The sequence below is a fragment of the Lynx rufus genome, unplaced genomic scaffold (assembly GCF_022079265.1).
Source record: "Lynx rufus isolate CCGP_SWC_20201006 ecotype Redwood Valley unplaced genomic scaffold, mLynRuf1.p SCAF_21, whole genome shotgun sequence".
In the NCBI taxonomy this organism is placed as follows: domain Eukaryota; kingdom Metazoa; phylum Chordata; class Mammalia; order Carnivora; family Felidae; genus Lynx; species Lynx rufus.
The window spans coordinates 27,850,331-27,871,456 of NW_025814836.1; the positions used below are offsets into that span (position 1 = coordinate 27,850,331).

The following is a 21,126-nucleotide window of genomic DNA, read 5'->3' on the forward strand; positions in this document are numbered from 1 at the left end:
GTATTTCTAACCAACGTTAACTCTCTCCTGAGCTTTCGGTGAGTCATAATCGCAGATCCCCGTAATAAAATTAATAGTAGCGAAAGAACTTGAAATACCGCGAGAATGACTAACAGGTGACACAGAGACCCAAGGTGAGCAAATGCCGTTGGGAGAATGGCACCACCGATGGACTTGTCTGATGTGGGCTTGTCGCAGACCTGTAGTATGCAAAAGCGCAAAATGCAGTAAGCAGAGCACAGTGAAATGAGGTGTGCCCGTGTGTGTGTGTGTGTGTGTGTGTGTGTGTGCACCCCAGTCTAGTTTAAGTAGCTAGCAATTTAAGTTTGAACACATCCTAAAACTTAACATTTTTACACCCTCTCCCCCACGTGTTAGGCTTTTCATGTCACGTTTCACATCTTTTTTATTTTTACCCCTTCCCTCGTTGTTGTGGTTGTAGTTATTTTTACTGCTTTTGCCTTTAACCTTCATTCCAGCTTTGTAAGGGATTGAGCCTCTGTCTTTACTACACGTCCAGCTTTACCGTGAGATTTGCGCTCCCACGTGTGCTCTCATTCCCCGCTAGCGCCCTTGCTTTTCAGCCCAAAGAAGTCCCCCGAGTGCCTCTTGCTCGGCCAGTTCCGTGGCGGTGAGCCCCTGTGGCTTCTGCCAGTGTGGAGAACGTTCTCTCCCCTCAGTTCTGAATGACGACCTTGCCGGCTGGCGTGTCCTTGGCGGAAGGTTTTTCCCTCGGCACGTCGACTATACCCCGCCACTCCCGCTGGCCTGCGAAGTTTCTGCTGAAAAATCTGTTCATAGTCTTGTGAGGTTTCCCTTGTACGTAAGAAGCTGATTTTTCTTGCTGCTTTGAGGACCCTCTTTCTCTTTAACTTCTGATGTTTCTGTCATAGTGTGTCCCGGTATGGGGCTCCTTTGGTCACCTTCCTTCGGACTCTCTGGGCTTCCCGGACCCAGATGTGTGTTTCCTCCCCCAGGTCAGGGTCGTTCACAGCCGTTATTTCTTCAAATGACTTTTCTGTCCCTTTCTCTCTTCTTCCGGGCGCCTTACTACCCAAACACTGTCCCCCGCGTGTTATCCCCTGGGTCCCTGAGCAATCTTCCTGCTGCTCTTTTCCAGTGTGTGCCTGGCTTCCAGATGACCGGTCCTGTCTTCTGACTTCGTCCGCCGTGTTGTTGAACCCCTCGTGTGTTGTCCAGAGTTACTGTATCCTTCCCTCCGTGACTCCTGTTTGGTGCCTTCTTGTGTTTTCTCTCTGTTGAGGCTCTCGCTGTGTCCCTCCGCTCTTCCCCAAGATCAGTGAGCCTCTCCGGGACTGTTACTTTGAGCCCTCTATCGGGTAAATTAGCTGTCTTAGTCTCACGAAGTTTTTTTTACTGGAGTTTCATCTTGTTCTTTCTTTGGGAACATATTCCTCTGTGTCCTCATTTTGCCTGGCTCTCCGGGTTGGTTTCCATGTATTAGGCAAAAGTGCTCTCTCCTCATCCTGAAAGGGTGGTCACCGAAGCCCGGGGTGGGTGTCAGTCTGTTGTCTGCACGGTGCCCTGGGGAGGTGGCCTGCCAGGAACGTCTCTCCGATTGTTTCAGTCCTGTGGGGCCCAGAGCTGCAAGCCCCCCGGCCACCAGAGCCACACGTCCGGGGGACACCCCCGTGGAGACTGGGCACAGATCTGTGGTGGGGGCGTGGGGGCAGAACACGTCGGGGCAGAACACATCAAGCCTACCTGCTGGGTTCAGTGGAGCGGGGGCCACGGCCTCCCCTCACTTCAAAAACCCCCGGGCATTCCTAACTTCGGCTGTTCTCACCCCATCACCGAGATCTCTTCTCCCAACCTTGCTGCTGCTGTGAGGTCTGCTTCCCCTGGAGAAGCGGCCCCATCCCTCCATGCTGGCAGGGGAGGTGGAGAAGAGTGGGAAGTAGGCGGGCACAGGGACAGTTGTACCACCCACAGTGCCCATCCCGGGGTCTTGCCTTCCCCACCAGGGCCCGGACCCCTGAGAAATGCAGCCACGCCGGGCAGAATGGCTGGCACAGAGCAAGTGCTCAGGGGGCATATTGGCGGTATTATCGGGAATAGTTTTTTAAATTTTTTTGATGTTTATTTTTGAGAGGAGAGAGAGAGAGAGGGAGAGAGACAGAGCATGAGCAGGGGAGGGGCAGAGAGAGGGAGACACAGAATCTGAAGCAAGCTCCAGGCTCAGAGCTCCAGGCTCTGACGCTGGGCTCAAACTCGCGGACTGTGAGATCATGACCTGAGCCGAAGTCGGATGGATGTTCACCCAACTGAGCCACCCGGGCGCCCCTATCGTGAATATTAATAAGAGTAAGGGGACAAGGACCACAGACCGCAGGGTGCCTTGTGCAGACATCATCAGAGCCCTGGAGCGGGATGTCGCTTTCAGGTGTCTGTTCATCCTTTCCTTCCTCAGCCATTCGTCAGCACTTACTCGGTACCAGACTCTGTGTGGGTCTCTGGAGTACCCAGAGGAAGGTAGCCAACCCCGGCCCCGGCTTTGAGCAGTGCACGGCCCGTGAGTCAGTCGGGCGTGAGACCCCCTGGAAGGAGGGGCCTCAGGGGGACGTGATCCTCAGTGACAGAAGGACGGGGGCCTAGCAGACACCCCCACCCCGGCCAGACTGAGATCCAGACAAGTACCTGGAGCTCTGTGTGTGTCCTGGCAGACACGGGGCCACGCCTAGGCCCCCAGGCCACACCCGGGCCACACACCTGAGCGGGACAGAAGGGCGCCAGGCCAGAGCCTCCCCAGGGCCTCCCACGGGCTGTACGGGGAGACCGGGAGCCGGCCCAGGCCTGTCCTGAGCTCCAGGAAAGATACAGAGCACTCACCTCCAGCCGGGCTGTGCCCCCCTCCCCTCCACCCAGCAGATGGGCAGGCACACGTCCATGAGGACAGAGACATAGATGGTGCAGGTGTACAGGGAGATCACGGAACTCAGAGACACAGACGGCCCAGCTCGTCCACCCAGCACCCCGCCCCCCATCGCGGATGAGAGCCCGAGCAGGACAGAGGAAGGGGCCCAGCGGCCCCGAGCCGCACGGTGGGTCAGACTCCACGTCCGGTGCCCGTTCTCTCCCAGGAGGCCACTTGTCCCTTAACTTGGGGCGTGCCCCTCCCAATCGTGGAGAGAATGCCGGATGACGGGGGAGCCCTGGACTGCGGCCCGGCGCCCCCCTGCGGGAGCCACATCACACCTCCCACCGCAGCCCCTCCGAGGGAGGGCGGTCACCGTGTCGCAGGCGCCTGCACACCCACGGGCCACCTTGGCCGCACCGGCCTGGGACCGGCCGCCTTCCCGGCACCACACGGCCGGCGGTTTACTGGGTCTGTCTGCGCGCGACCTAGGCCCTCGTTCAGCCTTGCTCAGTTCTCCAGATTCCTTTCTTGCTAGCATCTTCCCGGAACCTGGAGCTCACCAGCGTGGGGGCTCCGTTCTTTCCCAGCGGATTTTACTGCCTCTGTCCGCTTTGTGTCTCTGTCCCTGCCTCCCTTCTCCGTCTCCCTCCATCGCTGTCTCCACTCTGTCCCCATCCTTGTCTGTGTCCCCCGCCCCCCAGGCCCCACGTGGAGCCCAGTCCGGTTCCCGAGCCGCCCAGAGTCAGGACTGGTGATGGCTCAGGTGGCTGGGAGCAAGTTTACCGTCCCCTGGTGAGCACTGGCTGCTGCACGTGGCCACGTAAGCCAACGTCGGGGGGAAGGCTGGCGGGCACATGGGACCGCACTGCTCTCCCGTCCCCTGGGCCACTTACTCTGCAGCCGGGGCCGCAGAAGCATCGCCGGCCGAGAGCAGCCGTGTCCCGGAGGGGGCCTCGGGCAAGCCCCGCTCCCTGTGACATGGGGGCGGTGTGCTTTACCTCGGGGTCTGTGGTCCAGGGAGGCCCTGCTCTCCGCTGGCTCTCCCTCCTCCAGCTGAGGCTCCCCAGGCTGCCCGCGCAGCAGGCCCTCCGGCCTCTGCCCCGAAGGCGCCCCGGGCCTGCTTGTTAGGAGACACGGTGAAGATTCTGGGCTGTGCCCGCCCCTGAGGCCCCCACGCCCAGCCCTCCACCGGCCGCTGCTCGGTCACTCAGGGTCTAGACAGGGTCTCCGAAGACGAGACGCGTGGGAGCCGTGTTAGGAGACTGGCCACGGCCACGCGGCTTCACCCGGAGCAGGGGCGACAGAGGCGAGGCCTCACAGAGGCGGAGTACACGAGGGGTGCGCTAGCCCCTCGCTGTGGAGGTGACCGGACGGCGTGGGGAGGAAGCCTCTGGGGACAGACCCTTCTCCGGGGGGCAGAGAGTTGAGCATCGCATGGCTCCAGAGGTGTCTGTGGTGGCCTGGGTTCAGGCCCGGGAGCTTCCTCGCGGCTAATTCCCTGCTGAGGGGGGTGGCGGGGGTCACGGTACCCAGGCTGGCAAGCGGCCGAGTGTTCCCTAAGCTGGGCCGATCGGGAAGAGGCCTCTGTCAAGGGAGAGGGGCCTCAGCCAAACCCCTCACTGCCCGCAGCTCTGGGGGCCCGGCTCCCGGGGCTTTGCCAACCCGGCCCCTCCCCGGGCAGGTCCACAACCCCCGCCCCCCAGCGGCTTGGCAGGGAAGGAGACCACTCTTGCCCTGGGAACAGGGCCTGGTCCCATCAGCGGGCCCATCCAGCTCCAGGACATCCCCCCCTGGGGACCCAAGGAGACCCACCCTGTCTGTCCCCTGTTTCTGAGTTAGGACCCGAGTCTCACCCGCCTGTAAGCTCCGTAGCTTTTCCGTCTCTACACCCAGCACCAGGCCCCAGCTTATGTGTCCTCCTGGCTTCTCTGCTTTCCAGCTGTGTGGCCTTGAGCAAGTGGCTTGAGTTCTCTGTGCCTCAGGTTCACCCCCCTTGGTGAGTGTGGGACTCCGTGAGATCGTGGGGGGACAACCTGGGGGTGCTCACCGTCTCTCGAGAACCACCCGCGGCTGCCTTCCTTCTTCACCTGCTTCTCCCTGGGGGCAGGTGGGGGCGTGCCCACCCTTCCGAATTCAGTTATTCGAGGCTGCAGCTGACAGTTCCTTCCACAGCCCCAGTTGTCTGTTTCCTAGGAAACAAGTGAGAGACATGGAGTGTGCAACAACACGCACACACACACACACACGCACGCGCACAAGCACGCATGCACAGGCACACCCTGGCTGCCACCCAGACTGACCCTTAACAGAAATATAGGAAATGTCAGCAGAGGCTAAAAATAGTTCACGCACCGCACCTCGGTTGCGGGTCCCTCCCCCTCCCCGACCCCGACCCCCCAAACCTGCCCCTTATCCTGCCCCTCCCCCTCTGTGGCCCCCCCCACCTCTAGTCGCTCCAGCCAAAGACCTGAGTGTCATCCTGGCCACGTCCTCCCAGCCCGCCCCCCTGCTGGGCACCGCCACCCGGACCCTGCCGCCTGCCCCCCTTGCCTCCAGCATCCCTGTTCCTGCCGCCCCTCCCGCCCCAGCACGCCAGGCGCAGACGTCTGTGCCGCCCCCGCACTCCGCGTCTAGCGACCGTCACTCCTGGACCAGAGCCCCAGCGCTGGGCAGCCCTCCTGCTGTCTCTGGACTGATCAAGGGGTGGCTTTCTCTGCCCCGACAGCCCCTTGTCACCTCCATACAGCAGTGAGTGTGGCTGTGGCAGTTGTGCTCGCGAGGGTCCCGGGCATTGTTCTGGGGGTTCACGCACTTTAGCTTGTCCAACAACGTAACAGACATGCGTCCGCCGTTGGTTCCTCCGCTTCCCAGGAGCCCAGGGACGGGCCGCGAGCTTGACCCGCCTCCAAAGTCCCCTACACCCGACAGAGGTGCTTCCCGGGGCCGCTCCTGTCTGTCCACCGCTGTAACCCCAGCACCAGAAGAGTGCTCGGTACACTTCCGTGCAGTGAATCGAGGCACGCTGCACCCAGCGGGCACCCACTTCCCAGGGGATGCTCTCGTGGGTTTCCTCTGCCGTCCTCCCAGCATACCTGGCGGTTGAAAAGTGGCTTTTCTGCAGTTTGTTGGCAAACGGGACTTTGGGGGCCCCGCTTCCTTCTCACAATATCCAAAGCACGGGCTCTGTTCACATCATGAGTCTGGGCCCGGCTGATGTGGCGGCAGGCGCTTTGCGAGACAGACTGATAGCAGCAGACGCGGCCGCTTCTGCGGACACCTGGTAATCAGAGATATCTTCTTCTCGGTGCAGCATTATTTCACGGTCAACTTCAGCCACGAGAACCAGAAAGCCCTGGAGCTGAGGACAGAGGACGCCAAGGATTGTGACGAGTGGGTGGCAGCCATCGCTCATGCCAGGTATGTCTCGCCCACCCCGCGGTCCTGGCAGAAGGGGCTGAGCCCAGCGACCCCGTCTGGAACAAACCGAGGCCCTGGAGTGGGAGGGCGCGGAAAGGAGGGGAGCGGAGAAGGAGCCGTGAGGGAAGGCCTCTTGTGGGGGGCGCCCCTCAGGGCCCCGAAGCCCCGGGTCTGTAGCTCCCTCGGGTGCCCCAGGAGCCAGGTGGGGACAAAAGCAAAGGGCTCTAGTGTTCGCGGCAGAGAAAGTGGGGCTCCACGCTGGACTGAATCTTTTGGGTCCCGGAGAGGTGACAGGCTTGTGGTCTGGGGTGTGGCTCCACAGCTCACAGTCCCCTGGCAGAGCTGAATACTGTCCGAGGGCAGGGACACCCGGATCCACCCCTCCCAACAGGTGATTTTTATGGCTCAGTAGAGAGAGGTGTGTTTCTGTGTCTGTCTGCCTATTACATACAAGGTCCTGAAGGCAGAGACCAAAAGCGATCCAACATCCCCAAGACTTATAGAGTCCTGAGCAAGTGCTCAGCAAGGTGGACTGGAAGAAGGCAGGGATGAACGAATGGATAGAGGGTGGATGGGAGATTGGATGTTGAGTTTGGGAAAGATGAACGGAGGGTGGATGGGTGATTAGCGGATGTGTTTACAGTATGAGTGATGGTGGATCCGTAGACAGCTGTGGGTGGATGGGTGGGTGGTGGGTGGATGGATGGGTAGGTGGGTAGATGTAAGGATGATCGGATGGACGGATGTAAGGATGGATGGATGGATGGTGGGTGGAGGGATGATTGGGTAGGTGGGTGGGTATATGGGTGGGTGGATGGATATGTGGATGGACGGATGGATGGATGGATGGACGGTGGGTGGATGGAGGGATGATTGGGTAGGTGGGTGGGTATATGGGTGGGTGGATGGATATGTGGATGGACGGATGGATGGATGGATGGATGGACAGTGGGTGGATGGAGGGATGATTGGGTAGGTGGGTGGGTATATGGGTGGGTGGATGGATATGTGGATGGACGGATGGATGGATGGATGGACGGTGGGTGGATGGAGGGGTGATTGGGTAGGTGGGTGGATGGATATGTGGATGGACGGATGGATGGACGGTGGGTGGATGGAGGGATGATTGGGTAGGTGGGTGGGTGGATGGATATGTGGATGGACGGATGGATGGATGGATGGATGGACGGTGGGTGGATGGAGGGATGATTGGGTAGGTGGGTGGGTATATGGGTGGGTGGATGGATATGTGGATGGACGGATGGACGGATGGATGGATGGATGGACGGTGGGTGGATGGAGGGATGATTGGGTAGGTGGGTGGGTATATGGGTGGGTGGATGGATATGTGGATGGACGGATGGATGGATGGATGGACGGTGGGTGGGTGGAGGGGTGATTGGGTAGGTGGGTGGGTATACGGGTGGATGGATGGATACGTGGATGGATGGATGGATGGATGATGGATGGATGAATGGATGGTGGGTGGATGGGTGGATGAATGGGTAGGTGGGTGGGTATAATGGTGGATGGATGGATACATGGATGGATGGATGGATGGATGGATGGTGGGTGGATGGATAGATGAGTGGATGGAAGGATGGATAGGTGGGTAGATGTAAGGATGATTGGATGGATGGATGGATGGATGGATGGTGGGTGGATGGATGAATGGGTAGCTGGGTGGGTATATGGGTGGATGGATGGATGGTGGGTGGATGGATAGATGAGTGGATGGAAGGATGGATAGGTGGGTAGATGTAAGGATGATTGGACGGATGGATGGATGGATGGATGGATGGATGGATGGACGGTGGGTGGTTGGATGAATGGGTAGCTGGGTGGGTATATGGGTGGATGGATGGATGGTGGGTGGATGGATAGATGAGTGGATGGAAGGATGGATAGGTGGGTAGATGTAAGGATGATTGGACGGATGGATGGATGGATGGACGGTGGGTGGATGGAGGGATGATTGGGTAGGTGGGTGGGTATATGGGTGGGTGGATGGATATGTGGATGGACGGATGGATGGATGGATGGACGGTGGGTGGATGGAGGGATGATTGGGTAGGTGGGTGGGTATATGGGTGGATGGATGGATATGTGGATGGACGGATGGATGGATGGATGGACGGTGGGTGGGTGGAGGGGTGATTGGGTAGGTGGGTGGGTATATGGGTGGATGGATGGATACGTGGATGGATGGATGGATGGATGATGGATGGATGAATGGATGGTGGGTGGATGGGTGGATGAATGGGTAGGTGGGTGGGTATAATGGTGGATGGATGGATACATGGATGGATGGATGGATGGATGGATGGTGGGTGGATGGATAGATGAGTGGATGGAAGGATGGATAGGTGGGTAGATGTAAGGATGATTGGACGGATGGATGGATGGATGGACGGTGGGTGGGTGGAGGGGTGATTGGGTAGGTGGGTGGGTATATGGGTGGATGGATGGATATGTGGATGGATGGGTGGATGGATGGATGGTGGGTAGGTGGATGGTGGGTGGGTGGGTGGGTGGATAGATGAGTGGATGGAAGGATGGATAGGTGGGTAGATGTAAGGATGATTGGACGGATGGATGGATGGATGGATGGATGGATGGATGGACGGTGGGTGGGTGGAGGGGTGATTGGGTAGGTGGGTGGGTATATGGGTGGATGGATGGATATGTGGATGGATGGGTGGATGGATGGATGGTGGGTAGGTGGATGGTGGGTGGGTGGGTGGGTGGATAGATGAGTGGATGGAAGGATGGATAGGTGGGTAGATGTAAGGATGATTGGACGGATGGATGGACAGATGGATGGATGGATGGATGGATGGACGGTGGGTGGGTGGAGGGGTGATTGGGTAGGTGGGTGGGTATATGGGTGGATGGATGGATACCAGGGCCCTTCCTTGAGCTCTGGAACAAGTGAGCTGACCAGAAACCCTTTATTATGGCCACAGCATTGACGTTGACTTTGGGGCCAGGCCATCTCCAGCCCTGTCCTCAAGGAGTGTCCAGCAGTGGAGACCAGGTTCTCACACATGAACTTGTAGAGTCAGGTTCCGAGTGTGGTGCTGGGCAGACAGGTGTCCCCCAGGGATGTCACGGTCCAGTCAGGAAGACATTAGACACATTCACAACTAGCTCTGGTACCTGACAGCTGTGGTAGGCACGAGGCACCACGCAAAAGAGATGTTACTTCTATTTGCAGGGGTTGGAGGAAGCTGGAGATAGGGTGACACGTGACCTGAGCTGGAGGACTAGGGTCGTATCTAATGGGTTTAACTGTGAGGACTTTGGCCCCCAACCCCATCGCCAAGACACTGATGTAGGAGACTTCCAGAAACAGTAAAGAGACCGAGTGCGGGTGTTGGAAGGTGGACAGTCATACCCAGTCTTGAACACCCAGCCAAAGTTTTTGGCTTTTACTCTGTGAACGGTGGGAGCTATGGAAGGTGTTACACCAGGGGAGTGACATGATTACAGCTACGGATTTGAGTGGAAATTGCCAGTGTTGGGGAGGACGGATTCATGTGGGAAGAAGCCAGACTCGGGGGACGTTAGTCTCCCCAACACTGACCTAGAACCAAGAGCAGGGTTTTTAAGTGTTGAAGGGTTAGAGAATTCTGATTCGTTGTACATTCTGATGACCAGGATTACGCTGACTTAGAAAATCAATTAATACAGAAGTGTTTTAGAGACAGGGAGACACTGCTGTGTGTGGAGTCCAGCCTGGAAGAAACGACAGCCTGAGGTGGCAGGTGCCGGACCAGGGTGGGGCCCCATCATTCACACACACGGGCAGGCGTGGGAAATGGCTCAACCACTTTAGAGAATTGGAAGCCCATTGCCTAAAAATTAGCAACTTAGAAATTGTCAGGCCTGTTGTATGGCCAGCAATGCCACCTTCTGGTACTTGTCCGGGAGGAACAGAAGTGCCCACGAGAAGTCTCGCGTGCTAATGTCCTTAGCGACTTTGTGCATCATGGTCCCCAGACTAGAAATAGCCGGGGTGTCCATCAGCAGACAGACATACAGACACGCCCCGGAGCATCCACGACACGGAATACCGCTCCGCGATGGAAAGGAAGCCACCACAAATCCGCGTGACAAAACGGATCAACGTCAAAGTCAAAGGCAACAGAGCCAGACACAAAATAATACACACCGTGTGATTCCAGTTATGTGAGCTTCTAAATTTTTTTAATGTTTTTATTTATTTTTGAGAGACAGAGAGCTTGAGAAGGGGAGAGGCAGAAAGAGAGGGAGACACAGAATCAGAAGCAGGCTCCAGGCCCCGAGCTGTCAGGACAGAGCCCGACGCGGGGCTCAAACTCACGAACCGTGAGATCATGACCTGAGCCGAAGTCAATGCTCAACCAGCTGAGCCCCCCAGGCACCCCAAGTTACGTGAACTCCTAAAACGGGCAGAGCTAACGTGTGGTGAAGGAATCTGGACAGTAGTTGGGGGTGGGGGGGTGGCTGGGAAGGGACGTGAGGGAACTTCCCGGGTGATGGGAACGTTCTTTTATCCCAGGTCAGGCACGCACTGATCGAAACCACTCAGACCTCGCACTTAGGGTCTGCCGTCTCCATTCTATGCGTGTTAAACCTCAAATTTTAATTATGCAGTCCCTTGGGGTGCCTGGGTGGCTCAGTCGGTTAAGCGTCCGACTTCAACTCAGGTCACGATCTCACGGTCCGTGAGTTCGAGCCCCGCGTCGGGCTCTGGGCTGATGGCTGGGAGCCTGGAGCCTGCTTCCGATTCTGTGTCTCCCTCTCTCTTTGCCCCTCCCCCGTTCGTGCTCTGTCTCTGTTTGTCTCAAAAATAAATAAACGTTTAAAAAATAATAATAATAATAATAATTATGCGGTCCCAAATCTCTGACCTGCCTTTTCTGTGACCAGCAGAGAAAACTCCCTTTTAAATGGTTCAAGTGATTAGGTCAGGCCCACCTGGACACCCTCCCCATCTTCCCACCAGCTGTGTCGTGTGTCGGTTAACCTGACTGAGGGAGAGGGGTAGCAGCCCATCCGATTTATGGGCCTGGGGCTTAGGACGGCTTATGCACCCGGCCCGACTTGCTTCTCTGCTGTGTAACTAGGGGGAGACTACAGACCCTGAGCCGTAGTTAGCTCCAAGTCTAATAGATCGTGTGTGTGTGTGCATGTGTGTGTGTGTAAGAGGGAGCCTGACGGCCTCCCGCAGCTATATCTGGTAGTAAGTGTTTCTGCCGGTATCTTATTTATATTTTATTTGTTTACATAACAGATACATTCTACACACAAAAATAAGCACTGGGATGTATGAGCGGCATGCAGGGACACTGTGTACTCTCCTGCATATGTGACGTCCCAGCGTCGGCGGGGGGGCCACCTCTGAGCTGTGCGCGAACAGCCGCGTGTGGAATGTTACACCCACGTGTGCATCACCCACACGTCGGGAGGGGAGCTGTGTGCCGCCGACGGCCGCGCGGGCACGTGCAGACCCGCGTGGTCGGGGGCTGCAGACCTCGTCTAGCTCCAGCCTCCACGCTAAGTGACTGTCGTTTGGCGCGAGTCCCGTCCCTTCTCCGGCCTCAGTTTCTTCATTTATAAAATGAGACGGTTGGTCTTTCGTGCTTCCCGAGCCCCCTTGCAGCCCCGAGTCCGGGTCCATAAGGACGGCGCCGCACAAAGAGATACTCAGTACCTCGTCCCTGGAGGAGGTGGGGGGAGGTGGGAATAAGGGAGGAAGGGAGGCAGAAGACGCCCAGACAGTCCTGCAGATGAGATCTCGTTCGGCCCCGAAGTGGGAAGACTCCCTGGATCGTGTCTCCCTGGAATGAGGAGGCCCCTCCGTGCTCCCGGCCCGATTCCCCTTGCGAGTAAAGTCGACTGAGCCTCTCGGGAAGTGGGAGAAACTTTAAAACCAAATATTCTGGCTAACGTTCATGCTTGGAATGGAGGCCCAGAATCGTTGGAATCAAATAGTTCTGCAAACCAGAGACGCCCCTCACAGAGAGTTTACCTTTAGACGGGGTGGGCTGGCGAGGGCGCAGCTGTGCTTTCTGGATCAGGGTGTCCCCCAGGTCCTCTGCCCCCTGCCCCCCCACACCCTCCCACCTTTGGGCTCAGCTGAGGGAGCCCTCTCGGACATCGTCAGGGGACCAGGTGCGCCCCACCACCCCCGACACAGCCCGTTTTGCAGAGCTGTTCCCCACCCACGGCCTCTTGGGGTCCTCCTGTCTCTCGGGGCTTGTGGGGAAGCTGTCATTGTCCCATTTCGGTCTCAGAGCGCCTGTGTGTGGCTCCTGAGTCGGTGACAGCAGCCAGCACCCACCCCGCCGACCAGCCACACCCAGGGCAGCCGGAAAGTCACATCAGAAGATGCCAGATGGAAAGGCGTCCTCTCGATTGGGCAAGTGGGAGCCAGCTGGTGACCCCCGAGAGGGACCCAGGTCCTGTGGGCGCTGGTGGCCGACCCAGGCCGGCCTGGGCTCGGAGCGAGGGCAGGAGAGACCGCGGGGACGATGGGGGAGGGCAGGCCACTCTTTCCACAAGCCTGCAGAGGTGGGAGGGGGCTTGGTCCGTGCTCCGTGTGGAGGACAAAGCCCATGGAACAGGGGCCGCTGCTACTACAGAGGGAAAGGCAGGGTCTGGGGCACGGACACTCGGGGTCCAGATGGGACTTGGGCTTGGGCAGGGATGCCAGGGGAGGGAGGAGCTGGGGACCCAGCACAGGAAGCAGGGAGGGGAAGATGGGGACCCAGCACAGGAAGGGGAAGGGGAAGATGGGGATGGGGCTTGGGGGGGGGACCCGAGACCCCAGACCTTCCCTCGGAGTCGACGTCTGGCTTTCCAGTTCCCTGCCCTTCTGCCCTGTGAGGCTGCACCCCTTTCCTGGAATGGGGTCTCTCCCCAGCTCTGACACCTGCAGATGGCCGTGATTGTGCTGTGGGGAGTCAGGGACAGCTGGCCCAGACGCAGGTGACCCGGCCCATGACCTTGGGTGTTCCAGGCTCCCCACCGCCCCTCCTGCCCCCAGTTGTGATGCTCCGCAAATGTGAGGTGACGCCTGTTAATCTGCACAAATGCTGGGCTGTCTCTTCCGCCCCCTGCTTATCCTTTGGGGGGCCCTCTGACCTGTCCCCACTAACTTTCCGGCTTTGTTGCCAATCACCCCCACACAAGCCTCCCAGCCAAGGCTGCCCTCGGATGGGCGCGTGCCCAGAGCACCGGGTTCGTCATCAGAGGCCCGGGCTGCGGGGACATAGTCCGGGTTGGAGACGGCATTTCAGCTGGACCCGGGGCTAGCCTAGGAAAGAGGACGGGGCTAGCACAGGGAGGGCAGGGGAGGTGGATTCCAGACAGGAGGTGTGCCCCGTGCAAAGGCCTAGAGCTCCTGGCGGGAGAGCGGGACCCGTCGGACCCAGAGGTTGGAGCGTGAGACGGGGGCTGGGGAGGAGGCGGCCAGGCCGGGGCCCCGGGCGCTGTGTCCTGAGTGTGGGGGGGAGGCCCCCCCTGGGGCTGGATCTCTAGGGGTGCTGGGGGCTAACCTGCGGCGTCCATCTGTCCGTAGCTACCGGACCCTGGCCACGGAGCACGAAGCGCTGATGCAGAAGTACCTGCACCTGCTGCAGATTGTGGAGACGGAGAAGACGGTGGCCACGCAGCTGCGGCGGCAGATCGAGGATGGGGAGGTTGAGATCGAGCGGCTGAAGGCAGAGGTGACCGCTGGCTGGGCGCGGAGGGGGCCGGCGGGGGTCCGGGCCCCAGGGCCCCAGACCGGCACCTCAGAGCACCCTGGGCTCCTGCAGGTGGGGCGGGGAGGGGGGCGGCGGGCCGGTCTCCAGATGTAGACGCAGCAATGCAGGCGGCGCGGGAGGGGCGCGTGGTCGGATCTGGGTTCAGATCCCACCTCTGCCACTGAAGACGGGCAACTGGAGCAGGCGCCCTAGGCTCTGTGCCTCGGTTTCTTCATCTGTAAGGTGGGCTTTTCGCCAGCACCCAGCGAGGTTGTGCGGATGGTGCGAGGTCACGAGTGCATTGGGGGTACTATGCCGAGGACCACGCTGAGCACTCGGCGGGGGCACGGGCCCGGTCATCGGAGCATGCGCTCCCGTGTCAGCACCACAGCAGCCCCTCCCCTGCCCGTTGCGGGGAGCACTCTCACGGGGTCGTCGGGCAGCCGTCTGGAGGCTGCGCTGCTGCTGGACTTGAGCCCACGAGGCTTTGATCCCGAGTGTCGTCTGCAAAGCAGTTTCTCGTCAGAAACGCGGAACCGGGGCCTCCAGCATCGGAACCTGCACTCCCACAGCCTCCCAAGCAAGCCCCTCTTGCGTGAGAGCGTGGGAGACGCTCTCGGCCCTGAGACACCCTGCCAGCCGTCTGCCCACCCCAGAAGGATCTGATCCCTCACCCCACAGCACACTTGGAACCGTCTGGCCCCGTCGCACAAGAGCCGCGGACTCGGAGCGGAGGAGGGGACGTGAACGCACAGACTCTTGCAGCCAGAATCCGCTGCATAATTTCCGGGGCCCAGTGCAAAGGAAATAAGCAAGGCCGTGGCTAGGGCTGGGGGAGTCCGCCCCCGTCCCCCGTCCCACCACCCAACCCAGGTGACCCCCAACTTCAGCCTCCACCTCCCCCAGCCTCTGCACCGTGATGCACTATGTTCCCAGATTAGGGGCTCACCCACCTGGTGCGCTGGCTGCTGTCTCCCTGAGACACCGTGGGCCACACCCTCTGCACCTGCACCCAGGCCCCTGCAGGTGGCACAGGGTCTCCAGTCTCCCCTGCTCCTGCCACCCATTGCCTCCAGGGCACAGGGTAGCCATGGTCATGGGTCCCAGGGTGCCAGGCTGTGGGGAGGGGGCAGCTGAGAACCCGTCCCGGGGAGGCAGGAGCACACGTGAGCCGAGGCCCCAAGCACCTGGGGTGTGCTGCACTGTCCCATCTGATGTCACCATAAAGCACAGATTCCAGAAGGAAATTACTAAGAATTTCAAGATGGCAGCTGCACGGGTCCCACCGTGTGCCCGCGAAGCCAGCTCTGCCTGGGAAGTTCACAGACTGAAGGTCACCACTTCCGCCTTGGTGCTCGGCGGCCAAGCTGCCCGGTGCCCTTGGAAGTTGAAATTCAACGAAGTTTCAGGTTCAGTATTCCTCTTCCCGTCCTGCACCAGGCACCTGCAGAGGCGCCTTCTCAGTCCCTCCGTGACCAGCCACTCAAGGAACCAGGTGCAGAGACAAGTCACGTGCCTGAGCTCACACAGCTGGGACCAGGGCGCAGGACCGCCTGTCCGCTTGCCAGTGTGTCCACCCTGCCCGGAGCCCCTTCCCACATGGCTCTGGGATAGGAGCTGGTCCTGTGTCTCAGCACCTGGTTCCATCTGGGATCGGCCGCACCCTGGAGGCCACTCCCGGGAGCTCCCCAGCCTGGCACACACCCCCGAATTGGGGCTCCACCCTGTGAGGAACCAGAGGCCTGGCCCCAGTCCAATGTCACTAGATTCACAAGCAGGGTGTCCGGGTGCCACTCACTCACTCACTCACTGACATGTGCCTGCAGCCACCTGACCACGGCTGTGGCCTCGGCTCTTCCCCCAGGCCCCCTTTCCGGTCAGCCAGGACTGGCACCTCTTGGCCACGGCACATGCTGGTGATCCTGTTGGAATGGCCTTGTCATCCCACCTGCCCTGCCTCATGGAACCCTACCCAGTCCAGCACCCCCTCCCAGGGAACCCCCCCGGTCCAGCACCCCCTCCCAGGGAACCCTCCCAGGGAACCCCCCAGTCCAGCACCCCCTCCCAGGGACCCCCCCCAGTCCAGCACCCACTCCCAGGGAACACCCCCAGTCCAGCACCCACTCCCAGGGAACACCCCCAGTCCAGCACCCCCTCCCAGGTAACTCCCCCAGTCCAGCAACCCCTTCCAGGGAACCCCCCAGTCCAGCACCCCCTCCCAGGGAACACCCCCAGTCCAGCACCCCCTCCCAGGGAACTCCCCCAGTCCAGCAACCCCTTCCAGGGAACCCCCCAGTCCAGCACCGACTCCCAGGGAACTCCCCCAGTCCAGCAACCACTTCCTGGGAACCCCCCAGTCCAGCACCCCCTCCCAGGGAACACCCCCAGTCCAGCACCCCCTCCCAGGGAACCCCCCAGTCCAGCACCCCCTCCCAGGGAACCCTCCCAGGGAACACCCCCAGTCCAGCACCCCCTCCCAGGGAACACCCCCAGTCCAGCACCCCCTCCCAGGGAACACCCCCAGTCCAGCACCCCCTCCCAGGGAACACCCCCAGTCCAGCACCCCCTCCCAGGGAACACCCCCAGTCCAGCAACCCCTTCCAGGGAACCCCCCAGTCCAGCACCCCCTCCCAGGGAACACCTCCAGTCCAGCACCCCCTCCCAGGGAACACCCCCAGTCCAGCAACCCCTTCCAGGGAACCCCCCAGTCCAGCACCCCCTCCCAGGGAACACCCCCAGTCCAGCACCCCCTCCCAGGGAACCCCCCAGTCCAGCACCCCCTCCCAGGGAACCCCCCCAGTCCAGCACACCCTCCCAGGGAACACCCCCAGTCCAGCACCCCCTCCCAGGGAACACCCCCAGTCCAGCACCCCCTCCCAGGGAACCCCCCAGTCCAGCACCCCCTCCCAGGTAACTCCCCCAGTCCAGCACCCCCTCCCAGGGAACACCCCCAGTCCAGCACCCCCTCCCAGGGAACTCCCCCAGTCCAGCAACCCCTTCCAGGGAACCCCCCGGTCCAGCACCCCCTCCCAGGGAACACCCCCAGTCCAGCATACCCTCCCAGGGAACACCCCCAGTCCAGCACACCCTCCCAGGGAACACCCCCAGTCCAGCATACCCTCCCAGGGAACCCCCCAGTCCAGCATACCCTCCCAGGGAACACCCCCAGTCCAGCACCCCCTCCCAGGGAACTCCCCCAGTCCAGCAACCCCTTCCAGGGAACCCCCCGGTCCAGCACCCCCTCCCAGGGAACTCCCCCAGTCCAGCATACCCTCCCAGGGAACCCTCCCAGGGAACCCCCCAGTCCAGCATACCCTCCCAGGGAACACCCCCAGTCCAGCACACCCTCCCAGGGAACACCCCCAGTCCAGCATACTCTCCCAGCGAACCCTCCCAGGGAACCCCCCAGTCCAGCATCCCCTCCCAGGGACCACTCCCAGTCCAGCACCCCTTCCCAGGGAACACCCCCAGTCCAGCACCCCCTCCCAGGGAACACCCCCAGTCCAGCACCCCCTCCCAGGGAACTCCCCCAGTCCAGCACCCCCTTCCAGGGAACCCCCCAGTCCAGCATACCCTCCCAGGGAACACCCCCAGTCCAGCACACCCTCCCAGGGAACCCCCCAGTCCAGCATACCCTCCCAGGGAACACCCCCAGTCCAGCACACCCTCCCAGGGAACCCCCCAGTCCAGCATACCCTCCCAGGGAACACCCCCAGTCCAGCACACCCTCCCAGGGAACACCCCCAGTCCAGCATACTCTCCCAGGGAACCCTCCCAGGGAACCCCACAGTCCAGCACCCCCTCCTAGGGAACACCCCCAGTCCAGCATACCCTCCCAGGGAACACCCCCAGTCCAGCACCCCTCCCAGGGACCACTCCCAGTCCAGCACCCCTTCCCAGGGAACACCCCCAGTCCAGCACCCCCTCCCAGGGAACACCCCCTAGTCCAGCACCCCCTTCCAGGGAACCCCCCAGTCCAGCACCCCCTCCCAGGGACCCCCCCCAGTCCAGCACCCCTTCCCAGGGAACACCCCCAGTCTAGCACCCCCTCCCAGGGAACTCCCCCAGTCCAGCACCCCCTTCCAGGGAACCCCCCAGTCCAGCACCCCCTCCCAGGGACCCCCCCAGTCCAGCACCCCCTCCCAGGGGCCCCCCAGTCCAGCACCCCCTCCTAGGGACCACCCCCAGTCCAGCACCCCCTCCCAGGGACCCCCCAGTCCAGCACCTCCTCCCAGGGACCCCCTGGCTCACCACCCCTGGTCTCTGATTCCCCACACCCAACCTGCTGGGGACTTGGAGGGCCAGGCTGTCCTTTGACACTCTCCCTCACACCTGGCACATAGTAGGTGCTCAGTGAATAAATGTGCGTCACACTCCGCTGGGCCCTGGAGGTATGGAAGTGTCCACCCCTGAGATCTAACTGTGGTACCATGAAATCGGCATTGTGATAGAGCTTGCGGTGTGAACCAGGCAGAAAGTGAGTTATTTTACATCCAAAGAGGGTATGGGTCCATGTTGCATATGGTGTTAGAAGGATTTGCACACCAGAGAAGGCAAGGGTGCAAAGGGCGGGGTCCCCTCTGTGGCTGGGGAGCAGCAAGCAGGTCGTGTGTGTGTGTGTGTGTGTGTGTGTGTGTGTGTGTGTGTGTGTGTGTCAGAGGCAGCAGAGGCCCCACATGGTGCGCATTTGGAGCAGAGCTTCCTTTGCCCCCTAGTTTTCTGGGGCAGAACATTCTTCTGAAGGGACTTTGAAAGAAAGGCCGTCCTGGTAAAGCTCTCAGGCTGTGGTCTCTCTGTGTCTCACGCACACGTCCTGCAGGCCAGGGGGATGCAGCCTGTTTGCAGGAAGTAGGCCGTGAGGGAGGCCGGAGGCACCGAGAAGCCGAGCGAGTGATGAGTGACCCCCCGGGGAGGAAGACAGGCCTTGGAACTTGAGAGCTGGAGGGATCTGAAGACGCTGAGCCCACAGAAGAGGAAGGGACTTAGCCAAGGTGGCTCCAAGGTCACCCGAGTGATGGAGTCCCGGCTCGGACTTGGCTCTTCCTGGTTCCGGACCCCTGGCCTGGCCTGCGTCTGCCAGAAACTTCCTCCTCCTGAGGAGCCGGGCCTGCAGGAAGGGTGTACGTTCACCCACCACGGTGTCACCTGCGTGGCCCCAAGCCTCCACGGTCCCCCTGACCTCCCACGGCCAAACAAACCCCGGCGCCCTTTGTCGCACGTCCCGAGGTCCTGCAGGGCCTCGCCTTCTCCTGGCCACCTCTTGGTTCCAGCCGGTTCCCCTGTCCACAGCAGCGGCCCGAAGGCAGCCCTCGGTGGCCACCACACACCCCTGTCAGGGTGGCCCAAGTACCTCGGCGGCCACAACCCCTCATCGCGGGGGCTTCAAGCAGTGAGCGCTGCTCCTTCACGCACCCAGGGTCCAGCGTGGGCCCTGCTCCTGCGCTCTCACCAGAGTCGGGGCCACGGCCCACGGGCCCCGGGCTCACGCGTGGGAAGGGGAACACCTCACACTTCCGGGGACAGAGGCGCATCACAGGACCATGCCCACCGTCGGGTGGCAGAGGACCAAGAAGCCCAGTCCTGCATCGTCGAGCAGGAGACCCAGAGTCTAACGACTGCCCGACTGCTTCCCCCTTCGGTCCCCAAACCCCGATGCAGCTGGTGTGCAAAATACGGAACAGACTGTGCAAAAGGTTGGACACAGCGGCGGCGGGGGGGGGGGGGGGGGGGCTTCCACGGCCATCGAAAACTGCTCCCAAACAGGTAGAAGACACGGCTGCCCTCACAACCTCTGCCCTTCCGGTCACGGGGATCTCTCACCCACCTCTCCCCTGCAGCTACCAAGCCCGTCGCCCGCCCCATAGTGCGTGGGCACTCCCCCCTCCAGCCCCGCAGCCGTGTTTCCCTGCAGATCACGCCCAGACAGAGCTTCGCACCGTGCTGTGTACCTCTGCTGGGTCTCTGGGCTCCCCTGAGCACCTGTCAGGCCACAGAGCTCTGAGGACCTTCTACGACAGAGGGGCATCTCTGGGACGCTCAGCTTGGCTCCGTTTCCTTGCTTCGGTAGCTGTCTTCCCTCCATTTATGGTTGGAAGTAAATTTGGAGCGCTAACGTAGGGCCTACAGGGCAGGGTAGGAGTTTAGAGGCTGTTGCCATATTTTACTAGCCTGGAGCACTCAGTTATAGGCCCGGAGCACTCCGGATCCTGGAGTCTGACTCTGGAAGAAACCGCTGAGATCTTTGGTTCAGGGATTCGTTCGGAACCAGTCTTGCAAACAGACTTTGACGTGGACCCCCACCACGTGAGACGGGTCGGCGAGGACACCGCTCTGGGGGAGCAGGACAGTGCCGTGTGACCCCTCCCCGCACAGGCCCACCTCCCTGCCTGCAGGCTCGCTCCTCGCCTCCCCTGCTGCCCCGTGCCCTTGTTCACACCGCCCCCTCTGCTGGACGGGCTCCGTCCCATCGCCCTCCTGTCAGACTTCGATTTGTCCTTCAAAACCTCTTTTGGATGGCCCCTTGCTAGTTCCCTGGTGAGACCCCCCCCCCCGACTGCAGGAGCTGCACGCCTCCATTCTCACCTTGTCCTGTCGGACAGTGAGTGACCTCTGGGGGCGTCTGACCCCCTTGTTAGGCTGGAAGCCCCCAGGGGGATCTGACTCACCCACTTCCGGCTGTGTCTCACCAGAGCCCAGCACAGAGATGTCCCCAGGACGTGCTGATGGGCTTGGCCCGGGAGGACCAAGGTGGACGCCTGTGTGGCTTAGAAGAGGCCAGAGGGAGTCGAGAGGGGAAGAGAGCTGGGCTGTGCGGCAGCTGTTTGAAAAGCAAGAAATACAGAAATCGTTAGCAAAACCTTGGCTGTTTAGCAAAAAGCAACACCGTGGGCTCATTCCGCTGTCAGTTGCCGCGCTAAGTGCATTCTGCACCAAAGACCCCATCTTGGGGGCGCGGTGGGGCGGGCGCCGATGCTCAGGGCCCCAGAGTGTGTGGCAAGCGAGGGATTGTCCCCGATGGGCCGAGCAAGCCAGGCCGCAGGGTCGCAAGTGGGCAGGGCGAGCGAGACGCCCTGGGAGCGTGAGCCCGGCCGGGCCGGA

The 21,126-nt window shown here is 60.9% G+C and overlaps 1 protein-coding gene across 1 annotated transcript in view; it reads left to right on the plus strand.

The window, feature by feature from the left end:
- Nucleotides 1-21,126, plus strand: part of RASGRF1 (Ras protein specific guanine nucleotide releasing factor 1) — a 102,610-nt gene that overhangs the window by 18,250 nt on the left and 63,234 nt on the right. The window contains exons 2-3 of the mRNA XM_047086496.1: nt 6,189-6,295; nt 13,863-14,010. Coding sequence (XP_046942452.1) covers nt 6,189-6,295; nt 13,863-14,010 — 255 coding nt within the window. The remainder of the gene's footprint in view (nt 1-6,188; nt 6,296-13,862; nt 14,011-21,126) is intronic.